Below are 27,224 nucleotides of genomic sequence, written 5' to 3'. Positions count from 1 at the left end.
AATAACTTTACTGTAATTTGCGGCTGTTACTTGTGAGTGTCTAAGAATATGGTCAGGGCAGTAACCAACACTGTTCACACAGTAACACACGACAGAAGGATTACCAATGTTTTTTGTTGTTATTGTTTTCAATTTTCCTGAAACTTGTTTCAGGGTAAAGAATATTTATTCTTTAAAATTCTCAAATGCGCCACCAGCAAAATCTATTTTGAAAACTACATTATTAAGACAAACAATGATACAGCCACTCTTTGGAATATTATGCTGTCACTAAATGTTTATGACAAGATTTGTTAAATATCTGGTAAAACGCTAAGCAAAAGAAGCAAAATATAGTTATATAGTTTTATGTTGCATATAAAGATCAATGATTCTTTATCAGAGGCAAGATGAACTCCATAAAAAACGTCTGGAAGGAAATACATAAAAATGTTAACAATGGTTGTCTCTCAGTAACATTTTCTTCCTCCTTCCATTTTTCTGTATATCTCAATTTTTCTATGATAAAGATTTAGTACCCTTATAATAGATACAAGCTTTTAAAGTGGATAATCATTCTGAATATTTTAGAAAAAATAAGAATCACAGCATCACACACATGAGCAGAAAACAAGTTTATATCTGCTGTCTCTGACAAACTTGATAATTACTAAGAATGTTGTAAAAAAAAAATCTGTATCTCTGTACCTTTCCCTTAGTTTTGCTATAAATCTTTGCTATGCTGCTCTAAAAACACAGTCTTAATTAAAAAAAAAAAAAAACTCTAGAAGATAAACATTTTCTGAAGACAAAAGTGACATAACAAAGAAAATTATGCTTTCAGAAGAGAAAGAGGGTTTTTTCTCCAATGTTCAAAAGTCTGTAGAAGAGAAATATTGCAAATTTTAGTGTCACTCAAGAAAGTAACATGCATAGTTGTAAAAGAAAAACAGATTTTTCTCTCCATTTCTTAATTGTTTGCCAAGAAATGATAGCTTTCAAGTTACCCTTTTCTCTGACCTCTATAACTCTAACCCCAAAATAAAAATAGGTTAACATGGTTGATACCCAAAAGATTAATTTGAAAAACATCAACTCTGGCTAACATGTTTTCGACTCTTATTTTACTTGTAAAAATATTCAATTGTTAAAAAAAACAAAGAAAGAAAACCCTGGTTAGTAACTACTACTCAATCTTGCCACCTCAGTGTAACATTTGTTTATGCCTAGACTAAGTCAAGTGGAGGGCTGAATTCCACTTCAGGGGAAAAAGGAAGAAACTGAGATCAAGGAGAAAAGACAGCATCTAGTTCAAAAGAAGTCATACACCTTTTTGATTACAATAAACCAATATGTAAAACTAGTCTTTAAATCTTAATATTTATATATAAAACTGTCCTCATAAACCCATGTTAGTCTTCAAATAAAGTATATATATTCCCTGTTCTCATTACTCATTCCAGATCTTCAAACTTGCAATAATGTTATTATGAGATTAACACACTACCAAATACTTTAACCATAAATATTGTTGAGCTCCTCATAAGAAGCTTAAGTGAACAGTAATTTCTTGATGCAATTACCAAAATGATTTGTCCGCATGTATTACAGATATTTTTATTTCAGCCAAAATGAAATGCTCCTTTTTCAGTCTTAACAGCAAATATAACCATTATCTTCACGTACAGAAAACATTGCCTAGAAACAGAAGTAATGCATCACTACAGAAAGGCATTAGACAGGTACAAAAACACTGCAGTGTATTTTGGAAGTTATTTTAGGACAACCAATAAAACAAAAATTAAAAATTCCTTCCATATCAAGGATGTTCTCTAAAGTAGAGAAATACACACACTCATATTTATCTTTATTCGTAGCAACATGGATGCAAATAGAGACTACCATACTAAGTGAATGAAGTAAGTCAGAAAGAAAAGAACAAGTTCCATATTATATTACTTATATATGGAATGTAAAATAAGGCCACAAATAAACCTATCTACAAAACAGACAGACTCACAGACATAGAGAACAGACTTGTGGTTGCCAAGTGGGAGGGGGTAGGAAGATGTATGGACTGGGAGCTTGGAGTTAGTAGATACAAACTATCACATTTAGAAAGGATAAATAATAAAGTCCTACTGTATAGCACAGGAAACCATATCCAATCTCCTGGGACAGGACAGACCATGACGGAAAAGAATATAAAAAAGAACGCATACATGTATGTAACTGAGTCACTTTGCAGTACATCAACTATACCTTAATTTCAAAACAAAATTTTAATTTTAAAAATTTATGTCTTTAAAAGAAGTACATATTGCAGTTCCTGCTGTGGTCAATGGGACTGGCAGCATCTTGGGAGCACTGGAACACAGGTTCGATCCCCGGCCCAGGACAGCAGGTTAAGGATCTGGCATTGCCACAGGTGCGGCTTAGGTCACAATTGTGGCTTGGATCTGATCCCCAGCCTAGGAACTCCATGTGCCGTGGGGCAGCCAAAAAAGAAAAATAAATAAATTTTTAAAAAGTAGTACATATCAATTGATTCAACAACTTTTTTTTTTTTTTTTTTTTTAAGGACCACACCTGCGGCATTTGGAGGTTCCCAGGCTAGGGGTTGATTCGGAGCTGTAGCTGTTGGCCTACACCACAGCCACAGCAACGATGGATCCGAGCCACATCTTTGACCTACACCACAGCTCACGGCAACACTGGATCCTAAACCCACTGATCGAGGCCAGGGATCAAACCTGCGTCCTCATGGATGTTAGCCAGATTTGTTGAACTCCGATTCAACATCTTTTTGAGTGCCTGTGTGGTAGGTACTCTTGTGGGTGCTGAGGAATCTGTAGTGAAGAAAATGTTCCTGCTCTAACAAAGGATACAGGAAGGGAAAGCAAGTAATAGATAAACATATGTTGCAAGTGCTCAGAAAAAAATAAAGCAGGGTAATGAAGAAAGGAAGCAGTGAGGTAGGTGTAAAGACTGCAAATTTATATAGGGAGATCAAAGAAGATATCCGAGTACACTTGACAGAGATAAGAAATGAGCAAATCTGCAGGTATTCAGAAGAGCATTCTAATTATAGCAAACTAAAAATGTAAAGATCCTCTGAGGTGAGTGCACATATGGCATGTCTGAGGAACAGCAAGGAGGGCAGTATCACAAGAACAAAGTAGGGAAGGGGGAAGTGGCAGCAGTCAGGGGTGAGACAAGGAACCACGTGTTCAGCAGTGGTAAGCTGGAGCTGGCTGGAACCAGCTGAAGAGCAGACTGTTATACATTCCAGAACTTTGACTCCCCTAGTGGGAATAATTATACCACAGAAATAGACATATGCTACAAATCAGAAGCTTTTCCTTCTCCAGAGAGCCAGTTTATCAGCACATTGCTGCCCATAGGCCACTTAACATACTCTTTTACTCTGAGTTGAAATCTGAAGCTGCTGGAACAGTCATCTTCGGCCTGACAGCATCACTTCCACTGCTTGAATTCTGACCATAGCTAACAAAAGGCACAAACAGGGAGGCCAATTTGGAGGCTTTTGTTATAATCCACATGAGACGGTGTTCACGGCCTAAAACAAAGTGCCAGTAGTGAGACCGTCAGAAGTCAACCTAAATCCATCAATAAATGAATGGGTAAAGTGGTTTACACATACCATGGAGTATTACTCAGCCATAAAAAGAATAAAATTTTGCTGTTTGCAACAACATGGACAGACTGAAAGGCTACGATGCTTTGTAAAATAAATCAGACAAAGGCAAATATTGTATGTTTTCATTCATGTGGAATCTAAAAAATAAAACAAATATAGCAAAACAGAAATAAATTAACATATACAGAGAAGAAACTCACAGTTGCCAGTGGGCAGGGGGGTAGGAATAAGGCAAGACAAGGGTAGGGGGTGAAGAGATATAAGTAAATTAAGTATAAAATAAAGATATAAGGATGTACAACACAGGGAATATAGCCCATATTTTATAATAACTTCATATGGAGTGTAATATAAAAAATATTCAATCACTACATTTTATACCTGAAACTAATATAATATGTAAGTCAACTATACATCAATTTAAAAAAAAGAAGTCAAACTCTTGTTATGAAGAGCTATTCTGATTTGAATCAGTATGTGGCAAAAGAAGCATTTCATTTTGGCTGAAATGAAAACATCTATAATACATATGAACAAATCAGTTTGGTAATTGCATCATGAAATTACTGTTCACTTAAGCTTCTTATGAGGAACTCAATCGATATCTAGCTCTAGGTATAGTCATTCCTGGTTCTGAATTAAGACTACTAGTTGGATTTATAAAAAGCTTCAAGAAACACAAAGGCTAAGAAAGAGTCTTAGATGTATATTATATATCTTTAGTTATTAACGGTTCTGATACCATTTCAAATGATCAACACATACACTTATTGAGCACCTTTTATATAAATATATAGCACTTCAGGAGACATTAAAAAAAAAAAACCTATAATCCAAGACTTCAACCTCTAGGAGGTTACAATCTAAAGACAAAGCTGAATCATCTATTCATTAAAAAATACAGATTCAAGGCAATAAAATACAAAATAAGTGGAGGCTAATGAGTATTTTATAAACTGCCAAGGGGGGGGGGGGGGACACTGAACAGATGGAACTTGAGCTAGGCCTTGATGGATGAAGAGAATGAGGTCGTGAGAGAGGGAAGAAGGAATGAGCCAGGGGCCTTCCAGGCTGTGGATCTGCAAAGTGAAAGAGATAGGATAAAGGTGCGAATGCACCTGGTGGTCAGGGATGGGTCTACTGAAGGCATTCAAGAGCTCTGGGAGACAGGAGTTACAACTATAACTTGTACTAGTTCGGGTAAATTATTTAGAACCCTCCAGCCTCTATTTCCTCAGCAGTAGTAATTACACTAAATAATTTACAGGAATAAATTAAATAAAGCTATACATGTATGGTGCTTCACACAACCTGCAAGTTAATAAGTAATCACTGGTTATCAACATTATCATTAAAGGTAGAAAGACACACTGGAACTCAACTTCAGAAGGTTTTGAATACCAGACTAAGGAATTTGTATTAAATCCTATAGGTGGCGGTAAGCAAAAGTTTGTAGGAGGAAATGTTTTGGTAAGACGTTAGAAAGATAAATCTGACCGGAAGATAAAGAATGGACTGAGTGCAGAGGAAACACTGAAAGTTGAGATGCTCTTCAGACAGAGGTCCAGACACATGATAAGAGTTTAAATACAACTAAGGATGGTGTAATGAGAAAACAAAGTACAAGATAACTGAGGTGAGAAAGGCAGACTCCAACTAGGATTTAATTATTAAATAAAAAGGGCGGGACACAGGTACACTTGGTAGATATTCCGGATGTGGCTCCATACCACCACGATAGAGCAAATATTCTAAAAAAGTGAGTCACATGAATTTTATGGTTTCCCAGTGCATCTCAAAGTTCTGTTTGCTGTAGTCTGCTAAGTGTGCAATAGCAGTATGTCTTAAAAAAAAAAAAAAAAATGTATATACCTTGATTTAAAAATAATTTATTGCTAAAAACTGCCTACCATCATCTAAGCCTTCAGCCAGCTGCAGCAGTAATATTAAAGATCACTGATCACAGATCATCATAACACATAATAATAATGAAAAATTTTTAAATATTGCATGAATTACCAAAACGTGACACAGAGAAATGAAGTATGCAAATGCTATTGGAAAAATGGTGCTGACAGACTTGCTTAATGTAGAGTTGCCACAAACCTTCAATTTGTAAAAAATTCAGTATCTGTAAAGCACAATAAAGGGTACAATAAAATGAGATATGCTTGTACTGAACTGTACACTAAGAAATGGTTAAGAAAGTAAATTTTATGTTATGTGCATCTCGACCATATATTTTAACAATAGGAAACGGTTGCAAAGGCAAAAGGGAGAGCCAAAAAATAATTTTAATTCAAGCAACTGGAAGAACCAAAGGTACCAACAAGAAAGAAAAAGAAAAAAAACAAAAAAACAAAACCAGTAAAGTCACAAAAAAGGGCTCCATTTGGGAAAAGGACTCTACATTCTGGTGAGGTTTGAAAGCTCACTCACTGACCTAATAATAACAATCAGAGGGAAGGAGAAATTCCAGGATATATAATCATACCAATATGCCCAAGTCACAACTACTTGGCTTAATAGTCTTTACTATAATAAAAGAATGAATGGACATTGTAACCTGGTTTCTCTATCAACACAGACTAAAAAGAAGTCTCTTCTGAGGCAGTCCCCAAACCTGCTTACAGTAAAGGGCAGCTACAATTTATTCATCTCATTGTACAAAAAGGACTGTAACAGCTCCAGTAATATAAGAGCACTCTGATAATCCTGTAATTCAGACACCCTATTATTCTAAGATGTAAGGTAAATTTGCTCAGTTTGTTCTCCACATAACCCTCAAATGTCGCAGTGAATTTTACATGTGTGTTTTCCAGAGTTGCTAATACTTTTGAATACTTTTTTCTTTGAAGAATAACATAAATATAGAAAAATATATAAGCTTGGAGAATGTTCACCAAGTGAACACATCCATGTAGCCAGGGCTCAAACAAGAAACTGAACATTACTAGCACCTCATGAAGCCCCTTCACATCCCACCGCAGTTTCCCCCATTCCCAACAAGAGTAATCAATCTCCTGACACCTCAGATAGTTTTACCTATTTTTGAAATTTATGTAAATAGAATCATAGAGGATCTGGCTTCTTTTGCTCAGTATTATATTTGTGAGATCCACACATTATTATACACGGCTGTAGTCTGTTGACTGTGATCAATGTTTATAACATGTATTGTGTGATTATGCCAGAGATTTATCTACCCCTTCTACTGTTGATAGGAATTTGGAAAACCAGTTTAGACCATTTCAATTAGTTCTGTTACGAACATTTTTATCCATGTCTTCCGGTGAATATATGCACATAACACTGTTGTGTATAAGTCCAAGAGTGGAACTGCTGAGTCACAGAGCATGCACATGTTTAACTTTGGGAAGTAACTAATAAATGTTTAAGGAAGATATGGTTTAAGGTCTTTATAGGGAAATCTGAATGATTAATGATTCATCCGAAGGTGCTGACTACTTTGCGGGGGGGGGGCAGTAAACATACTGAAGTAGGACAGTTGATCCACATTGCTTCCAAAGAGAGCAATTTACTTTGAATATTTTCACAAGCAATTTCGCATATGACAATAACAGATGCAACTAAGTCTGTCCTGTCCTTTCTGGAATGGATGATGATAAAAATTTAGGAACAAACAATTGAAGAGCCATTACTGTCAATAAGGCTAAAGCAATCACTTTCTTGACAAGTTACAGAATATAAATGTTGCAAGTCAGAACTCTGCAGCAATTAAGCCTGTATTCATTTAATTACACTCCTGGAATTGAAGGGACTTCAAAACTAGTTTAACCCTCAGGTGGTCATATGAATGCCTTCTACATCAGTGAATATGCTAATAAAAATTCATTTAATCCTAGAACAGAGAAAGAATATTACACAAACACTAAGGGAATCTGAATGAAGTATGGACTTTAGCAATAAAAATGTATCAATATTGGTTCATTAATTATAACAAATGTACCCTACTAACATAAGATGTTAACAACAGGGGGGCTGGGGAAGGGGTATATGCAGGAAATCTGTGTATCATCTTAGCCATTTTCCTGTAAATCCAAAACTGTTTTAAAATAAAATTTATTTTTAAAACTCTATTTAAAACTCTGCAACATATCTGCAGATTGTAATACACCTGCTAAACTCTTCTCAGAATGCAATTCGAATGCACTGAGAGAGCTGTTAGACACCCATATGCATGCGCACACACACACAAACTATCATGCTATTTATGAGCTAAGACACATAGATTCATGAAGGAAGCATTCCATCTATGCCAATTTTCATTTCACCCCAGCTATGAAATTATGAACAAGGATCACATTTCTTTTCATTCCAACTAACCTAATCTTTTTTGAGTATACGCTATAAGCACAAAGTGATTAAGATACAATGCCCCAGTTACCTTCAAATAATAAAACAAAAGCATCCAAACTCTAGGTAAGGTCCATTCTCCAATAAATCATATCTTTATGGTTTAAATCATTGAGTCTTCACTTTTACTTTGGGGAAAATAAAGGAAAAAGACTGGGCCTTATAGCTAGTAGCGAAAACAACTAACATGGTATGAGGCCTAGAGGAAGGAACCCTAGAGACAAGGAGACAGGAGACCTAACTTCTAGCTTCGGTTCTGTCCCTCACCTGCTAATCTAATGAATTCAACTGTAGTTCTGATAAGTTTATATCTAAATACAGCTTGAAGCTTGGTTCTTTTATAGCAGAAGTCAGCAAACTTCTTCTAAAAGAGTCAGATACTTTAGGTTTTGTGGCCATATGGTCTCTGTCACAGCTCAACTCTGTTGTTACAGTGCAAAAGCAGTCACAGACAACACGTGAATGACAAATGTATCTGTGTTCCAATAAAACTTTATTTACAAAAACAAGCAGTGGTCTCAGCTGCAATTTGCCAATCCCTGTTCTATAACATCAGGGGCAGGAAAATCAACAGGCAAGATTGATTGATTTTGTAAAACTACATCATGAGTTCACTCTCATGAACATGAAATAAACTGTGTTTTGTTTGCAGGGACAAAATGCTTATGAATCAGGATCTTCACATACCTGGGACTGCTCAAGTTTCCCCTGAATGAACAGATCACATCACCAATACCTAAGACAGAGCAGGAAAACACTCTCCCTTACATGGTTGTTATGACATAACAGGGGATGTGTTAATTTATATAGGCAAAATTTAAAAGGTGACCTGCAAAAGTAAAATACCAGGTTTTAGCAACTTTAGCAATAAGTACAGAAACCCAAACCTCATTAATACCAGCAATCATTGCTTCCTTAAAGTAAGCTAAATTAATTCAAAAAAATTAAAAAATAAAATAAAAAACACCAAGGACATTGGCTTTCCTGGGAGAGCTGTTCTGTTTCCATATAACCCAGCTGGTTTAGAACAACAGACCCTTGGTCATCCATAACACCCTATTAAATTTCCAGGAGGCCACACTAACTAATTGAGCGAACACACAAGTTCTGATTCAATCTGGGATGCGACAGGGGTTGCCCATCAATATAAATGGCCTAATCAAGCCAAGATCAGATCTAGGCTCCTTAGGGTCTAGCCCAGCAAAAATGTTCCTTTCGGTGATAGTCATCTTGCTAAATGCAGCCCCATGTTAGGTACCAGGTGTACAATAGCAGGCTGGAGCAAAGAGCCGGCCCACAAGGATCAAGCAAGTGCCTTTTTAAAAACTAATCTTAAGGAGTTCCTCTCCATGGCTTTGCAAAGTAAGCAAAAACCATGCCAAATAGTAAAAAAGGCACTTACTTGACTCCCACAGGCCAGCTCCACACTCTAGCAGCTAAGATGTCACTGGCAATGGTACATGGTGAGTGAGGTGGAAACGATATCTTGCCAACCACTGTAGGGATGGTAGTGAAAGACCTAAAAGAATAGAAAAAAGTAAAGTCAATGTCAAAGGTAAAGGCCCTCTTGAGCCTGCTGACGTGGGTACCTCAGCATATAATGCCGCAAAAGATAAGAAAGTCTCAAAAGGTCTTAAAACATTCTTAGCTGCTGGTTATTACAAGTGACCTTTAGGACAAGAGGACACTTTCAAAAGAACATGTTAGGTCGGCTCTCCCTGATTATCAGGAAATCAGCCCACTATGTTAACAGTATCTATTGCCTCAATAAACTTGTCTTTTCCTTAAAAAAAAAAAAAACATGAATTGTTCCCTTCATGGCTCAGCTGTTAACTAACCCAACTAGGATCCATGAGGATGCGGGTTCGATCCCTGGCCTTGCTCAGTGGGTTAAGGATCCAGCATTGCTATAGCTGTGGTGTAGGCCAGCGGCTATAGCTCCGATCGATACCCCTAGCCTGGGAGCATCCACATGCCACAGGTACAGTCCTAAAAAGCCAAAAACAAAAAAAGAGGAAGAGAGAATGAGTTGTAATTTAGAATAAATTCAGACTGGTTTTGATAAACTCTGAAATACACTTTTTTTTCAGAGAAAGAAAGTATCTTAGATAACCACATGGTAGGCTCAGAGAGATATAAAAACAGGTAATTTGAAACAACAACTCATAAATCAATACCTTTAGAAACATTTTTAGAGGGAAATTTTTTTACCACACCTCTACCGTTCTAGCACTTAAAAAAAAAGAACCCTAATAAACTATGAAAAATTAAGAAATTTTTTTAAAAACATAAGGAGTCTCTGGCAATAGAGGTCTCAGGCTATCCAGGTTCATTCAGGAACTTTCACTAGTTTCAGAAACATGTTTACAAAACTCAGAAATCTTAGTACAGTAAAAAAAAAATTAACTCTCTGGTGTAGGAGTTCTGTTTTTAAATGCCTGACTCTTGGCCAATTAATCAAAGATCTTTCAAAAACAAGAAGAGCAATTTATTTTTTTTTGTCTTTTTATTTATTTATTTTTTTTGTTGTTGTTGTTGTTGCTATTTCTTGGGCCGCTCCCGCAGCATATGGAGGTTCCCAGGCTAGGGGTCCAATCGGAGCTGTAGCCACCGGCCTACGCCAGAGCCACAGCAACGCGGGATCCGAGCCACGTCTGCGACCTACACCACAGCTCACGGCAACGCCGGATCGTTAACCCACTGAGCAAGGGCAGGGACTGAACCCGCAACCTCATGGTTCCTAGTCAGATTCGTTAACCACTGCGCCACGACGGGAACTCCAAGAAGAGCAATTTAAAAAGCTTGTTTACATACCTACCTCCTCTCTCCAAACCTACACTATTCGTGGGGAAACAATTTATGAAAAAAAAAAATCAGTATGATTTGTAAGAAAATGGCCAAAGTGAAAAAACAAAAATTATTCTTAATTAGCAATATCCTTTCTCCTCCTTCCTCTAAACAAAACAAACAAACAAAAAAAAAAACACTCTTATTTGTAGGTCCATTCAGTACCCTTTCCCTCAGAATCACAATGGAAGGAACAAACAGGCAGCTGAGTTTAATCATTCTTGAGACATTAGAATCTTTTCAACAAGAAACAGCAAATAATTTAAGTTTTCATTCTTTTTTTTGCCATTTCCAGGGCCGCTCCCGCGGCATATGGAGGTTCCCAGGCCAGGGGTCAAGTCGGAGCTGTAGCCACCGGCCTACACCACAGCCACAGCAAAGAGGGATCTGAGCCATGTCTGCAATCTACACCACAGCTCAGGGCAACACCAGATCCTTAACCCACTGAGCAAGGCCAGGGATCGAACCAGCAACCTCATGGTTCCTAGTCAGATTCGTTAACCACTGAGCCATGACAGGAACTCCTAAGTTTTCACTCTAAATCAATTTTAGCCAAAAGACTATTTTTCCAATAACCCCTAATTCTAACATGCTTAAAGTTGGGTCATTTTTTTTAAAGTCTGGTGATTCAAATTGCCCAGGCCTCCATTAATCTAATTAGAATGGGATATTCACTGTTAATAGCATATCTGGCTAGACTACATCTTGGATGCCTAACTAATGTTTTCTTCTTAATTTTGGCTTGTGTTTGCTTTGTCTTAGCTACAGTCCCTGGAAAGCATCCCATTTATTAGTGTTTCCCTCGCTGCATCAGCATTCTGGTTAATGCATTGTAGCAAATCATTTAGAGGGATAACCTGAATGAAGTTCTGTACTGTGTATTCTGCAAAACTGTGCAAACCATTATCAAAGACAATGAAAAGAGTGAAACTGGGAAGAAAAAATATTTATCAGAGATTGGCTTTTTAAATCAATGACTACAAAGAATATATACTGACATACGTGTGTGTGTGTATTGTTATTAAAACAAATACCTATTTCACACCAACTACTTGCCTCAAAAAAAGTGCCTTCCCTCAATCCTATACCTTATTTTTCTTTTACGCCATCAAAGCCATGACACAATTCAAGAACAGTTTTTTTGTGTGTTTTTTACCATATAAGGGACATATCCTTTTACAAACTAAGGCAGATAGCCCAAAATGCAAATTATTCCAAACACACAGAAAAAAAATAATTACAAGAAATTTCTATTCACAGCTTGTCTGCACTTAAAAAAAATCTGAGAATTTTGATACAGTAAACCAAGCTTTTGCTGCAGCTCAGTCTCTTGTGAGCTGGCTGTAATATAGCAGATGATGTTCTGCATTTTGCACAAGACATGTTCATCTGTGCAATTAAACATTACTCTTCTCTGCCTCCTCTCAGGAAGTGTAAGGGGTTTTCCCAGAAAAATGATAAAGGAGGACATTCCACACCAAAAAAGGGAACTGGCTTTTTTGAAAGTCAAGCCTTTTTTTTTTTTCTTTATCTTTTTTTTTTTCTTTTTCCAGCTACACATCTGCAGCATATGGAAGTTCCCGGGCCAAGGATCGAATTGAAGCAGCAGCTGACAGCCTGCACCACAGCCATGGTAACACCAGATCCGAGCCACATCTGCAACCTATACGGCAGCTTGAGGCAACCAAATCCTTAACCCGATGAGCAAGGCCAGGAATTGAACCAGCATCCTCAGAGACAACACTGAGTCCTTAACCTGCTGAGCCACAATGGGAACTCCAAAAGTCTTAATCTAACTTTTTATATGACATAAAATATTTCTCTTCCCTGTCTTCCCCAAATATTCAGCTAAACAGGCTTTCAGTCAACTTTCAGGAAAAGTTATATAGTGAAATAGAGAATAAAACTGCACACAGTTAAAAATGAATGAATCACAACCACATGTATCAACTACATAATTTTTTTAGTATTAATCAAAAAAGAACAGATTGCATAAGGATATACACTGTGTAGTATCTTCTAAATAAGTTTTAAAATACGTTTAAAATATTGTATGAAGTATATATATATATATGGCATAAACACATGCACAGAAAACATCAAATTGGAGAGAATGTTTCTCTTCAGAGAGAGGACAGGAAACAGGATTGAGGAAGGAAATTTGATAATTTAGTAATTATAATTGTACCGTTCAATTTCTCAAGCTAAAGGAAATACACTTCCTTGTCGTTTTTAAACTTGTCTTTATAGACATTACATACTTCATCATTTAAAAAGACAAGACTTTTCCCCTTGTATGTTTGACTGAACACAAGATAATTTCCTTTACGAAAGACATCCACCCCACCCCACCCTCAAACAAAAACAACCATCTGGTTGGAATGGCTTTTCCAAGTGAGCTTCTTTGAAAGCCTGCTCATCAGTAGTTATCTTCCTCCAGTCTTGCCTTTTTTCCACTAATTCTGCTACTTTTTAATGCTGGCTGTGATATGATCTTCAGACCCATAACTCAGAGCCTCAGCTTGTCTCTACTTTTAATTTTACCAAGAATACTTGTTTTAGGCAAGAAATCTACTACATCTAGTTTCCTTTCACCCCACCCCCTTATTGCTAAAAACTGTAGCAATTATTAAAGAAAGCCACTATATATCTAAAGCTCACCCGACTTTGTGGCACTTGGCCAAGCTATGAATTCATTCTGAATCAAACACTAACGCAGGATGAGATATTCAAATTAAAGAAAGTACTGACTGAATGGAGTTCAATTCTCCACTTAATAAATGAATATTCCAAAATCCTATAATACAGTATACTACAATTCTGTTCTACCATCTCAGCTGTGCTTAGACAACATTTTATTTTGAAGCTTCAGTCTGAGCTGGAAATGGAAAAAAAAAAAAGATTTCATTTTCTTTGGGGTTAAAACAAGAACAAAATATGAAACAAAACCTAATTATTACCATGCATATAAATAGTGAAACATTCACACAGAGTATATACCTTTGGGATCCCCTCAAAAATGAAATCAACCCAAAAAATCACAACCACCTCTTTGTGATAAGAAAACACATTTTTCCTGTCTATTCAGCAGCACTCAAAGATCAGGAAAAGAGAGACAAGAAAGAGAAACTGACAGAGATAGACATAAGCTGGTATTCTTCTGTTTACAAAAGAAATGTAATTCTATCAAAACCAAATCAAAAACTTTCAATCTTCTCATTAGGTATTTACTACTTCTTCTACTCCATTCAATCCATCTTCAAATACTTCTTTAAAGTAATGTGACAACTATACTCTGTTTTAAAATGAAAAAGAGGTTTTTATCACACTTGGCCACTTGCCACAGCCCTGCTTCATGGCAGCTAGCAGAATTCTGGCAGTGCAAGATACAGGATACAGTGGGGGTAGGATGGAAATACAGAAGATTCGTTCCAAAATAAACACCTCCAAAAATCTGTCATCTTTGGAAATGTGTATCTGCAGGGAATCTAGAGTTGGCAGTACCGCTTTCAAATAGTTCTTTTCTCTCTTCTGCAGTGTCTAGCCCCTCACTCTTCCCTTTTTTTCCTCATTTGCTCCAAATACCTGCCAGGTAGATGTCCTGGTGTCAGTTTCTTAAATTACTTACAGCATAATGGCACTACAATCTTTTGTCATTGCTATTTTTACCTGGCATGTTATACAGCCATGCTTGTTTCAGCACAATTTGTGAACTCTATTATGATTAGTAGCCGCTACCTGATTCAAAGAAAAGTTCTTTTTCATAGTTCTGTAATTCCCACCACTGCAGTATCTAGGCACAAAGAACAAGATGATATATAGCTACATTATTCTTAGAGTTGAAGGAATTTTTTTTTTTTTTTTTTTTTTTTTAGGGCCGCACCCTCAGCATAAGGAAGTTCCCAGGCTAGGGGTCAAATCGGAGCTACAGCTGCTGGCCACAGCCACAGCCACGCCACATCCAAGCCGCCTCTGCCACCCACACCGCAGCTCCCAGGATCATTTAACCCACTGAGCAAGGCCAAGAATCAAACCCATGTCCTCATGGACACTAGTCGGGTTCATTACTGCTGAGCCAGAACCGGAACACCCCAAAAGTTGATGGTTTTAGACAATGGTCCCTAGGACCTTTTCCCCCAGGATTTTTTAATCATTGAATGTCTCTGCTGTTGACACTGCATTAGATTCAGTTCACAGAGTTTGGGAGAATAGACTACTATGGGCAACTAATCACTTGTTAAAGTTTACACAATAGGGATACCTGTTGTATAAATACCAAGAAACATTTTCTGTTTCAGGCTGGCAGACCACAACTCGGAATTAACAAATTATTAGAACAGTCCGAAATCACCTCAACACTCCAGCACTGTTTTTTCCCTCCTCCCCTCTCCAACTCTCAGAATTCCCTACCACATCTGCACTTCTTCCCCCAACTCCCTTAGCAGTTGGAATTAGAAAAAAAAAGAAAAAAGAGTAAGACAGGATTAAAAGGCATAATGAACTATTTAAAACAAATACAGGGTAAACTCTTTATCAAGATGTCAGGTCCTGAAAAGGAATCGAAAGGCTATTTTTCTTCGCCCCAAGCCCTTGGCCCTTGTGAGAATAAGCAAATGTACATCAGTTTATGATTTTATACAAGCTAACCAATGAAATAATGTAAAAATTACTTGTCAAATATTATATAAAAATGATACATATCATGGAATTAAAGATGCCCTTTAGGCTCACCTAATCAAGCACCTTTAATTGACAAAAATATTAGGATCCAAGAGGTTTCCTCACTTGCCCACGGTCAAATAGAAAGTTAATGTAAGAGGAAGGAGAACCCAGACTCCTGACTCTATTAAACCACACAGCACCTAATTCCCTTCAATTACTTACTTTTTATGTGTGTCTGAGAAACACACATATACACACTCTTAGGACTTTCATCTTTTCATGTATTTAACTATCTCAGAAAACTAAAAAAAAATTCTGTGATTCAGCTATTCTTTGCTCCCATAAGATTTCAAAAGGTTCATCAACTACATTGCAAAAACAATCTCTTCTGGTAGAGCAGACACTATAATGTCTCTAAAAAAAGTATCACAGTTATCAAATAAATACTTACCTTTGTGTTATAATACCTAGAAGACCAAAGAACATGTGCTCTCTAGATAAAGCAATCCAGTAAGATTCTAGTCAAATAAAATGCTAGAAAATCACTCCAAATAACTGGTTCTCAATTATTTATATATAAATATAATATATATATTATACCTCTCTTCAGTAACTGGGGTGGCAGCAGTAGGAATCTTGTATATCTACATTTATAATGTGGAAAGGAAGACTACTAAAATTTTACTAAGAAAAGGTTTCATGCTTAGGAATGGCAGTTTTTTTGTTTTTTTTTTTTTGTTTTTTTAAGGTAAGAGTATCATACACACAATGCTTAATATTCCCTAATGGGAATCAAATATTACAAAAATGGAAAGTTAAAGAGAACAAAGTCCAAGAAAATTATTCAAAAGTATTCTTCTAATAAATGACTATAACATTAAGAGTTTCTGCTTTGGGACAGTATAATACAGGGAATATATTATTTCAAAAGAGATTTGCTGAGTGCTCATCATGCTATTTGAATTTTTTTTTTTTTTTTTTTTGCCTTTTTAGCGCCATACCCATGGCATATGGAAGTTTCCAAGCTAGGGGCCGAATCGGAGCTATAGCCACTGGCCTACACCACAGCCACAGCAACTCAGGATCCAAGCCAAGTCTGCAACCTAAACCATAGCTCAGTGGCAACGCCAGAACCCTAACCCACTGAGTAAGGCCAAGGATCGAACCTGCGTTCTCATGGATCCTAACTGGGTTCATTAGCCACTGAGCCACAACAGAAGTGTGAATTTTTCATACTGCTATGCAAATCTTCCAGATAATAGTAGATGGAATAGGGGTGGGAAGTCAGAAATAAGAGGGTAAGGTGGGTATCTGATTTGATATGTAGATGTTTTAATTGTTTAAAAATAATTAGGAGTTTCCATCATGGCTCAGCAGTATCGAACCCGACTAGTACCCATGAGGAGGTGAGTTCAATCCCTGGCCTCACTCAGTGGGTTAAGGATCCAGAGTTGCCATGAGCTGTGATGTAGGTCACAGATGTGGCTCAGATCCTGCCTTCTGTGGCTATGGTGTTGGCTGACAGCTGCAGCTCTAATTCAGCCTCTAGCATGGGAAACTCCACATGCCACAGATGTGGCCCTAAAAAGCAAATAATAATAATAATAATAAAACAAGGTTTCTTCTTTTTTTTTTTAGGGCCACACCACAACATATGGAAGTTTCCAGACCAGGGGTCAAATCAGAGCTACAGCCACTGGCCTATGCCACAGCCATGGCAACACCGGATCCAAGCCACCTATACCATAGCTTGCAGCAATGCCAGATCTTTAACCCACTGCACAAAGCCAGGGATCAAACCCACATCCTCACCAACAATATGTCAGGTCCTTAACCCGCTGAACCCGCAATGAGAACTCCTAAACCAGTTTTTTTTTTTTTTAAATACAAAAGTAGAGGTGTAGATAAAACAACAAAGTATATTTAACATGACTACAAAAAAAAAAACACATAAAAAAGGTCAAGAAGTAAAATTTCAGTGCCTGAATAATATAGTTTTGACTTAAACTGCCTTTCCACCTGGTACTAGCTGAGTGATAGTCCACATTCAATTGCCCAGTTCTATCAACTCTACTTCCTAATCTTCCTTCTCTCTAGTCCCTTTTCTCTATCCTCAATGTACTGTCCCAGTTCAGGCATCTTTTGCCTGGTCCATTAAGATGTTCTACACTGGTGTCTGTCTTCCTGGTCCCATTCTCTCCAATGAAGCCTTCACACTGCTGCCAGTGTGACCTATCTAAAAGCACAAACCTAACCATGCAATTCCCCTACTTGAAATTCTTCCAACACTCACACACTGACAAGCAGTATTTTTCCAAACTGTGGCTTAAATTGTAGAATCAATTTAAGTGGGTCCCAACCAGTATTTCCTTAAGAAAACAGAAGAGAAACTATGCATGCCTCATACAAAGTAAAAATATTGTTCATGAGACTTTTCATAGTTTTATACACACATGCACATGCTCAGTCATAATAAAAAATGTATTTCTGTGGATTGGGTTTTTTTAAAAAAAAAAAAAAAAACCACTGATCCGCATAATAAAATTTCAGCTCCTTCAGAAGTCCTTTCATGGTCTGATCCTGCATCATAGCAAGTGAATAAGAGACAGTCTCTGGGAGCTCCCGTCGTGGCACAGTGGTTAATGAATCCAACTAGGAACCATGAGGTTGCGGGTTCGAACCCTGGCCTTGCTCAGGGGGTTGACGATCTGGAGTTGCCTGAGCTGTGGTGTAGGTTGCAGACTCGGCTGGGGTCCCGAGTTGCTGTGGCTCTGACGTAGACTGGCGGCTACAGCTCTGATTGGACCCCTAGCCTGGGAACCTCCATATGCCACGAGAGTGGCCCAAGAAATAGCAAAAAGACAAAAAAAAAAAAAAAAAAAAGAGAAGACAGTCTCTGGAGCCAGACTACTTGGTTCATATGCTGGGTATGTCTGTAGCTATCTATATTACCCTGGGCAAATCATTTCCTAACTGTGTGTCACTAACCGGCTGTGATCCTAGGCAAATCATTTAACCAATCTGGGGTAACTCAGTTTCACTATCTGTAGAGCTAGGATAAGAACAGCATCTATTCATCAGAATTAAATGAGACCATGTACAATGCTTTGCACATGGTACAATTGATAAATATTAATTACTATTGGTATCACTACTATTATCCAGCCTAATCTCCAGCTATTCTTGCCCATACTCCGGTTGTAACAAATTACTGGTTGCTTCTCAAAAAAAACTTACTCCCTCATACTGTCATGTTAGATAGTAATGCTGCCTGGAATTTGAACCAAGCATTCCAATACCCCACACCTCAAAATTTCCCCATATTTCAGCTCAAACAAGGCCTCCCATGTGAAGCCTTCACCAACATTCTCAGGTAGTCCTAAGTGCTCCCAATGAACCCTCAAAGGAAAAAAAAAAAAAAAAAAAGCACAGCCAGTTACAGTCTTATGTATGAGTATCTCCTGGCTAGACTGAGAACTTTTAGGACCACAAGAGAAACAGCTCTTTTCCAGCACAGTGTCTCACTAAGAACAGGAATTCCATAGATATTTTCTGAATGACTCCCAGTTGGTTAACTTTCCAGGTCTTATTTTCCCATCTGTACAATGGGGAGAGTATTTTGCCTGAAGGGTTGTTGTGGAATATACTATACAATGTTATAAAAGTGCTTGATATAGAAGTAATACTCAGTAAGTACCAGATTTAGTGGATGTGACTTTTCAGAATCTTAAACTAAATTCCAAAGATCTCTGGGGAGGTAATACCTTAGATCCCTTAGCAGCTAATTCCTTGGGGGCTGGGTGGAGAAAAATTTTAAAAATGCAGTCAGTGGAGTTCCTGTTGTGGTGCAGCAGAAACAAATTCGACTAGGAACCATGAGGTTTTGGGTTCCATTCCTGGCCTTGCTCAGAGGGTTAAGGATCCGGTGTTGCCAGGAGCTGTGGTGTAGGCCACAGACACAGCTCAAATCTGGCGTTGCTGTGGCTGTGACACAGGCTGGCAGCTGTAGCTCCAATTCGACCCCTAGCCTGGGAACCTCCATATGCCACAGGTGTGGCCCTTTTTAAATAAATAAATAATGCAGTCATGGCTCAGTGGAAATGAACCTGACTAGTATCCATGAGGACACAGGTTCAATTCCTGGCCTTGCTCATTGGGTCGGGGATCTGGCATTGCCATGAGCTGTGGTGTAGGTCACCAACTTGGCTCAGATCTGGCATTGCTGTGGCTGTGGCATAGGCCAGCAGCTACAACTCCAATTCGACCCCTAGCCTGGGAACCTCCGTATGCTGCAGGTGCAGCCCTAAAAAGACAACCACAACAAAAAATGTAGTCAGTGGGAGGAACGGTGAGATCTCTTGGAAGAAACTTGCAGTAGATGCGTGAGAAAAGAACAGAGCTAAAGAAGCCAACTGAAAAGGAAGACCCACACTGACAACCAGCTTGGTACAGCTTTAACTCTAGCAAGACCTAGGCTTAAATCCCAGCTCCAAAACATGTGTCCATCTTCACATCCCTATCATTAAAACAATTTATGACACATAATAAGAAATGAACCCATCTAGTCCTCAATTTCCTCATCTATAAAACTAGGACAATAATACCTCTCATAGGGTTATGATGAGAATTAAATGGGGAAACACAATGCCCTCAGCTCTTAGATGCTTTCTTCTCTATCTCCTGCTCTATTTTTAAGGGTCACGTAGTTCAGCTAACCTATTTGCTTTCCTGTTATTTTATAAACTATCAGTTGCATTAATTTTCTCCAAAGTTTAAGGCAGACATACGCTTAAACATCCTGTAACACGATTAACTACAGATAAGAAGTTCAAAGTGGGCCTTCTTAGAAGGCAAAAAAGGAGTTTAAAAAATCTTGCAACCTGTAAGGCAGTACAGCTCAGGCCTGTACATTTGACACTGTCCTCTGGATAGTGTCCTATACCTAACGGGTCCACCTCAGCAATTTTCTGGTGATTATTACAAGTGCTTCCCAAATAATAAAGTAGATAATAAATAGTAAGAAAAAAATATAAAAAGGTAAACATCTCACTCTTCTAGATTAATGATTTTTTTCTTTTTTTAGGGCCATATTTGCAACATATGGAAATTCCCAGGCTAGGGGTTGAACTGGAGCTGCAGCTGCCGGCCTGCCCTGCAGCTGCCACCAACACCAGATCCCTAACCCAAGGCGTGACGGATACTAGTCAGGTTCTTAACTTGTTGAGCCACAATGGGAACTCCCAATAAACATTAATGTCATTAAAGAACTTTTGAATAAGGCTCTTACTTTTAAGAGAAACGTGGGAATGCAATGTCATTATCCAGAACTGCATTAGAAAAAGTTCAATTTTAGCATGCTATTAGACTCAGGTGGTGATGTAATTTACCAAGTTATGCTTTTACCAGTATAAAAGATTCAAGCCTGTACATGGTTTATGGGTCAAACATTAACTGAACTTATTAAAATTACTTCGCTTGAAGTTAACTTTCATTTTTACACTACAAGCATTAATAAAGTGCAGTGAAATAGATTGTTTCCCTTTTCTGTTCAACCTACGAGAACAGGTTTTTTTATCAAGTTTTTTTTTATCAAGACTGATCTACATCAGAGAATAACTATTTAAGGCTGAGTTTGAGTTTAGGTACTTATTGGAGGAATCTGACCCCAATTCACTTTTAAAAACCAATCTCAGCTTAAACATTTTTAGAAGGAAATATAAAATTATGTAATTTTGTAGGAAAAGACTGAATGGGAAAACCAGCAGATATGTAAACCATTTTCAGGTCTGTAATAACTTGCTGGGCTATGAAGGAAAAAGCCATTTTACTGTCCCTCAACGTTTATTTCCTTAACCTACAGCTTTTCAAGATCTAAATTCCAGGACTCTTGACCCCTGCCCAGAGAAATTCCACATGCCAAGGGTCCAGCCAAAAAAAAAAAAAAAAAAAAAAATTCTAGGACTCTTTTAAGTATATGTCTTACTTGGTAACATCTCAGTTTTCCCAATGATATGTTGCTCACATATGGTATTAATCAGTGAAAGAATAGAGGATTCAAGATAGCCTATATTGAATGGCTTTCTTGAAATCCTAAAAGGTAGGATTTGTACTTATTCACAGGAAAACAAACAGCAATTTTTAAGAAAAAATTACTTATTCACAGGAAAACAAACAGTAATTTTTAAGAAAACCCACAGGGGCACAAAACTAGAATATAAAAAGAAAAAAGCAACATCTCAAGAGTTATTCAGACAATGGTATCAACGAAGGGCTACTGCAGAAGACCATGCCCACTCCTTGATTTCACCTTCAAACATTAGGCAGCCCCCACACCAAAAAAGGATTCACATTCAGTTTGCTGTCTTTGACATACACCATCCTTGATGTTGCATCTTCTATTTAGATTTCTTTTTGGAGTTCCATAAAGCATAAAATAGAACACCCTGAGACTTAGAAAAGTTCAAATAAGCAGAATTTGCTGACTAGATCCAAATTTACTCATTCAAATATTTTATGGGGTTCAAAATAAGCAAGATTTAAGATAAATAAGAGTTCCTGTCATGGCTCAGTAGTTAACGAATCTGACTAGCATTCATAAGGATGCAGGTTCGAGCCCTGGCCTCCCTCAGTGGGTTAAGGATCCGGCATTACCGTGAGCTGTGGTGTAGGTCGCAGATGCGGCTCCGATCCCATGTTGCTGTGGCTGTGGTGTAGGCTGGCAGCTGCAGCTCTGATTAGACCCCTAGCCTGGGAACCTCCATATGTCACAGATGTGACCCTAAAAAAAAAAAAAAAAAAAAAAAAGATTTAAAATAAATAAAATTTCCTTAATAAATCTGTTCTAAACGTATTTATCCAGAATCTTCAAAACCTTAATATTACAGTCGACTAAAACAATGAAATCTAGACTCTGATTCAAACATATATTCCTAATAATCTGGTTTTTTTTCCTCATGCTTTTGCTGCTTTGGACAGAAAGTCTGTACCACTGCAGAGCTAATCCAATGGTACAACTCTCTGTATCAGTCCACAATAAAGAAGTGTAATATACCACCAAAGACAGCACTGACAAAACTACACTTTAAGCAGTTACCCAAATGTGGCTACCTAAGCAACAGGTCATTAAACAAGTCAAACTAGTCGGGGAGAAGAAGGGGGCACACCTTTTCACCAGCAAGCAGACAAAAGGTGCATTTTCAATTAAGGCTTGTCTGAGTGTCGTCTATGTACCTAGCAATGTGCTGCAGTCTAAGAGAGACAAAAAAGTAGTAAGACACACAATCTTTGCCCAGTGAGGTAAGGCACTCACAAATGAAACACTTAGAGAACAAGCCAGTGTCGACCTGTGTCCTGAAAATAATAAATCCAATCAGAGTTCAGAAAAGACAGACAAGAACAATGGAAAGGGATTAAAAGCTAGGAAACACACAAATTAAGATTCAGACTAAGATTTCTCCTTGAATCCACCTCCACTTAAAAGAATTTTCATTCCAGATGTCATTAACCACAAACATTACAGAACAAGTCACTTTCCTCAGTTTCCATTAGGTCTATTTCCTCATCTGTAAAGTGAGGATATTAGACTGAAAGAGGAGTCATACTGGTCACTTTGTTGTACAGTAGAAAACTGTCAGAACACTGTAAACCAACTATAATGGAAAACATAAAAATCATTTAGAGAAAAAAGTACAATGATGCACATCAAAAAAAAAAAAAAAAAAAAAAAAGGGAAGAGAAGTCATAGGCCATAGTCTCACCTAAAAATGGACTTTAGAGGTTAGAGGAGTGATTAAGACTGAAATTCAGGTACAAAAACTGCATAAACCTTTACTACGGATATATGAGACACTGGCTTAGGTACAGTGGAGTATTTGTGCTGGGTGCATCTGGCAAATCAAGACTGGGTCAGTTCATGAGAAACCTGATTAAAAAACTGGGACCTTCCTCCGTTTCCTTCGTGTCAGGCAATATAACATCTGTTAAAACTTTCAGGTTAAACTGAAAGAATATCACTGCCAAAGAACTACAACGTGTGAAGTAGAAAGGGACAGCCACAGACTATAATAGTATAATGACAGACTTAAGAAATTTGAGATTTAGTAATTCACCATAGCCGTTGACCACTAGGAAATGCCAACAATCAGGCTGTCATAATCAGAGATGACATACTTTTATTTAGCAAAGGAATTATACAGCTCACAATGAAAGGCAGTTCCCGTCAAAGAATCCTCCTTGAAAATAGCCACCTTCACTAACCACACAGAAAGGCATGCAATATATACTTTACAGTCACGAGCTGGAAAGCAGTAACAGGCTCTTCACACAAGAAAGGAAAAATTACACTAGATGGTGCTACAAATACTGAATAAGCCCTTGCACCTTTTTTTCCTATTAACTCAGCTGAATGATAGTTTAATAGGGGGGTGCAAACTCTTTTATAACCTCACAATACATTTACCAGTTAGCTGAACTATATTGCTCTGGACTTGTTCTCCAAACTTGGAAAAGAAAGACATCAAAAAACCTGCCTCTCGAGCCAAAAATTAACCAGTACTGTCATTAGTTATGTCCCACTGGCTCTAATTTACCATACCTACTACAGCAGAACAAAAGTGGCACAAGCTAGACTTGTGATCTAGTCCAACTCAGAGTGCCATCTGCTGCACAAACACAGGATGTCACCTATGCAAGATTCAACCTTAGTGTCTCTCTGGACCTTTTATAAGAGCAAGTTGTTTGTTCCCATATTGCCTGATACATATGCCTCAAACCTACATGGAGAATTCTCATTCATGGTGTTTTGAAATACCAATACTCTCATAACAAACAACAGGAAGTTTTATAAGGAAAAAGGAAGATGTGAAGAAGCAAGTGTATTCTATAATAAAAAGAACACAATAAGGGGGTCAGATTATCTGGGGTGGGTTTCTAAAACTGTCATATATTAGCCTTGTAACCCTGGCGGCAAGTCTCTCCCCTTTTTGGGTCTCATCAGGCATAAAATGTCAAGAGTTAAATCTCTCAGAGATACCTTTCAAACTGAGCCTTATGAGGAATAACAGATGGAGACAACTGCATACATGACAGCTTCAGAGCAATTTTAGAAAAGGGGGGAAAACTGTTTACATATTTTAAATAATCAGGCGCAACTTTTTTCAAAATCTTACAATTCTAAATTCATTTACAAGTCACCATTCTCATAACACTTCTGCCCTTCAGAAATAACACTTCATTTCAGTTGTGCTTTCAGCTACAAATTCAGCACATCACTTTTACGCACCCCAGAATAGCACAGAAAAACACGTTCATGAAGTACTCGCACAAGGCAGGCACTAACAGCCTGACAAATTCACATAGTGGAAAATACACAAGGCACAAATTTTAAAATGCTAAATGATATACCACGCCCAAATAGTCTTAAAAACAAACTGCAAAATCAGAAGATGTATTATCAAAATACAGCGATAAAGACAACTTGGGAAGTCTTTAAATAGTTTGAGGGGGAGGGGAATGCAATCAGATTTTTGGATGGCCTTATGTTTTTAAGAGAACAAAACACATAACTGGAGGCTATGAAACATGCAAATCTAAATTGAACTATGGAAAGCTCGGCTCTCACCCAAAAGCTTCAGCAAAGCAATATGTCAGTGAAGAATACCATTTTCTCCCAAGAATGAGGATAGGGTCCATACCTAGGACCAATAACAACAATACCATCTTGCATTTAAAAAGCATTAGTTCCCTTCATTGCTCTTTCATACACTTAATTTTATGCTGTCATCAGTCTTGGGGTATTCTCTGAAAAGCTCCATTCAGCTTCCCTTCAAGAGCTGTGAGAACAAGACAGGTGGATGTTATCTGTTGAGGGCTGAAGGTACTAGTATCTGCTATTAGGCTGTCTGCAGTGATTCTCTTATTGCCACACTATACACCCTCGCCCTAGGAAATAAAACCTACAGTCTTTCTCTTGGAGTCGGCCAGAGACCAACAATACGGGTCTAGAAAGTCCAAAGGAAGAGAACCTGCTGACTTGTTAGGTCAAGAACTCCATGCCAAGTTGATCTCTTGCAACTGAAAAAGAAATACACACACACACACACACCCAAAGAAGATTGTTCAAATAGAAACTCCCGTGCGTTGCCAGCCAATGAAATCCAGCAATAACTGGTTAATACAACCACCAAATCCCTGCCTCTGTGAACAACTTGTCATACTCACTTTCCCCTCTGCCTGCTGCCCACCCCTCCTTCTTCAGGCACGCGTTAACAAGCTTATAAATCAGCCCTCCAAAAGGACCACGAGGACCTTTAAGGACCTGAGAGGGATGAAGCTTGCCTCCTGAGCAATGCAGCATCCATCGCAAGCGTGCTGTTCCCCAAGCCCACTAGCAGGAAGTCACAGAGGGGGATAAAGTTTGATTTTCCGTCTTGTCCATTCTCCAAGGGCTGAGAAAGAACGAGGGAGCGGCCCCGCTGGGTCCTGGGTTGCCCTCCGGGGAACGGTTCCCAGTAGCATGGCACTGCCACTCTCCTGACACATACACAAGGCAGCCGCGGCAACTCAGGGCACCCCAACCCGCCTGGAGGAGGAGAGAAGGGGGACAACTTTGCACGGGGCTCAGTTCGGGAGCAATGGGGCAAAGCTGTTAAGGAAAAAGGAGGGAGGGACCGAGATCGGGGGCGGGTCAGGGAGAGGTTCAAGCCCCGTCCCTTCCCCGCCCTGGTGTCCCCGGTCCTGCGGGAACATCCCCGCCGTCGCCCCTCCTCCTCCTCCTCTAGGCTTCCTCCGCCCTCCCCTTTTTCCCGGTTGCCGCCGCAGGAGCCTGAAGGGCACAGCGGCTCCTTGGTGCCCGGCAACCTCGGGAGCGGCCGCGAGTTGAGGTAACTCGCCCGCTGCCCCGGCGGCCTGCCTGCCGGCGGCTCCCACACACCAGCGCCGCCCCGCCCTCCCCAGAGCCGCGGGGCGCGCTCGCTCACCGTCCGGTGGTGCTGCTGCTGCTGCCGGTGGCGGCTGACGCCCAGCGCGGGGAAGCAGCCGGCAGTCAGCGCTCCGCAGCCGCCGGCTCCCCCGCCGCCACCCCGGGAGGAGAGGAGCAGCAGGAGCGATCTACCTGCGGCGGCCGCCATCTCTCAACTGGAAACGGCGCCGACCCAGGCAGCGCAGCGGACGGCCGGGGCGGAGCTAGGACCCGCCACTCACCCATGCCGGGCCAACTGGCGCCCTTGACTGAGTTGACGAGGCGGGGCTTCTTGCAAGGCCCAATCGACCGGCGGGAGAACCACACTAGAGATTGCCTGTCACTTCCAGAGTTACCTATTGTGGGATAGTCAATTACGGGCAAATACAAGGGAGCCGGTAATTGGCATCCGAGCCCCTCAGAATAGCAGCGATAGGGATGGCATGTTCGATTCGGCTAATCTTCACCAAGGATACAGTTATGAAAAGGGTAACCGAGGAAATGGATGTTTTTGCAAAGCTTTGTACTTCGTGAGTGTTTTAAGTTGGCAAAATAGGCACCAAATTAGTAATCATTAGCTAGATGTGCTGGAACTTCAAGGACACACCCAGAATTATCACTCATAACTGGTATTTGGATACGCTGAAATTAACCCCACCTCACGGGGTGATCTAATGACTGTAATATGTAGCATAGTACGGAGGAGTAGAATGATTGATACCAAAGTCCCAGGATAAGTAC

General features: G+C 39.0%; 1 protein-coding gene across 2 annotated transcripts in view; it reads right to left on the bottom strand.

Moving 5' to 3' along the window:
- Positions 1–26,661, bottom strand: part of MCU (mitochondrial calcium uniporter) — a 202,937-nt gene extending 176,276 nt beyond the window's left edge. For both annotated transcript variants that reach the window (XM_001925826.7, XM_021073096.2), the window contains exon 1: positions 26,503–26,661. In XM_001925826.7, coding sequence (XP_001925861.1) covers positions 26,503–26,652 — 150 coding nt within the window. In that variant the 5' untranslated portion in view covers positions 26,653–26,661. The remainder of the gene's footprint in view (positions 1–26,502) is intronic.
- Between the last annotated feature and the right edge of the window lie 563 nt (positions 26,662–27,224).

This window comes from Sus scrofa, chromosome 14, assembly GCF_054392235.1.
Source record: "Sus scrofa isolate SSC_HxYL_T2T_F1_AM1 chromosome 14, Sscrofa_HxYL_maternal_Yorkshire_Landrace_v2.0, whole genome shotgun sequence".
NCBI lineage: Eukaryota > Metazoa > Chordata > Mammalia > Artiodactyla > Suidae > Sus > Sus scrofa.
Note: the sequence above shows the minus strand (reverse complement) of the source record. Positions and strands in the feature narration are given on the sequence as shown.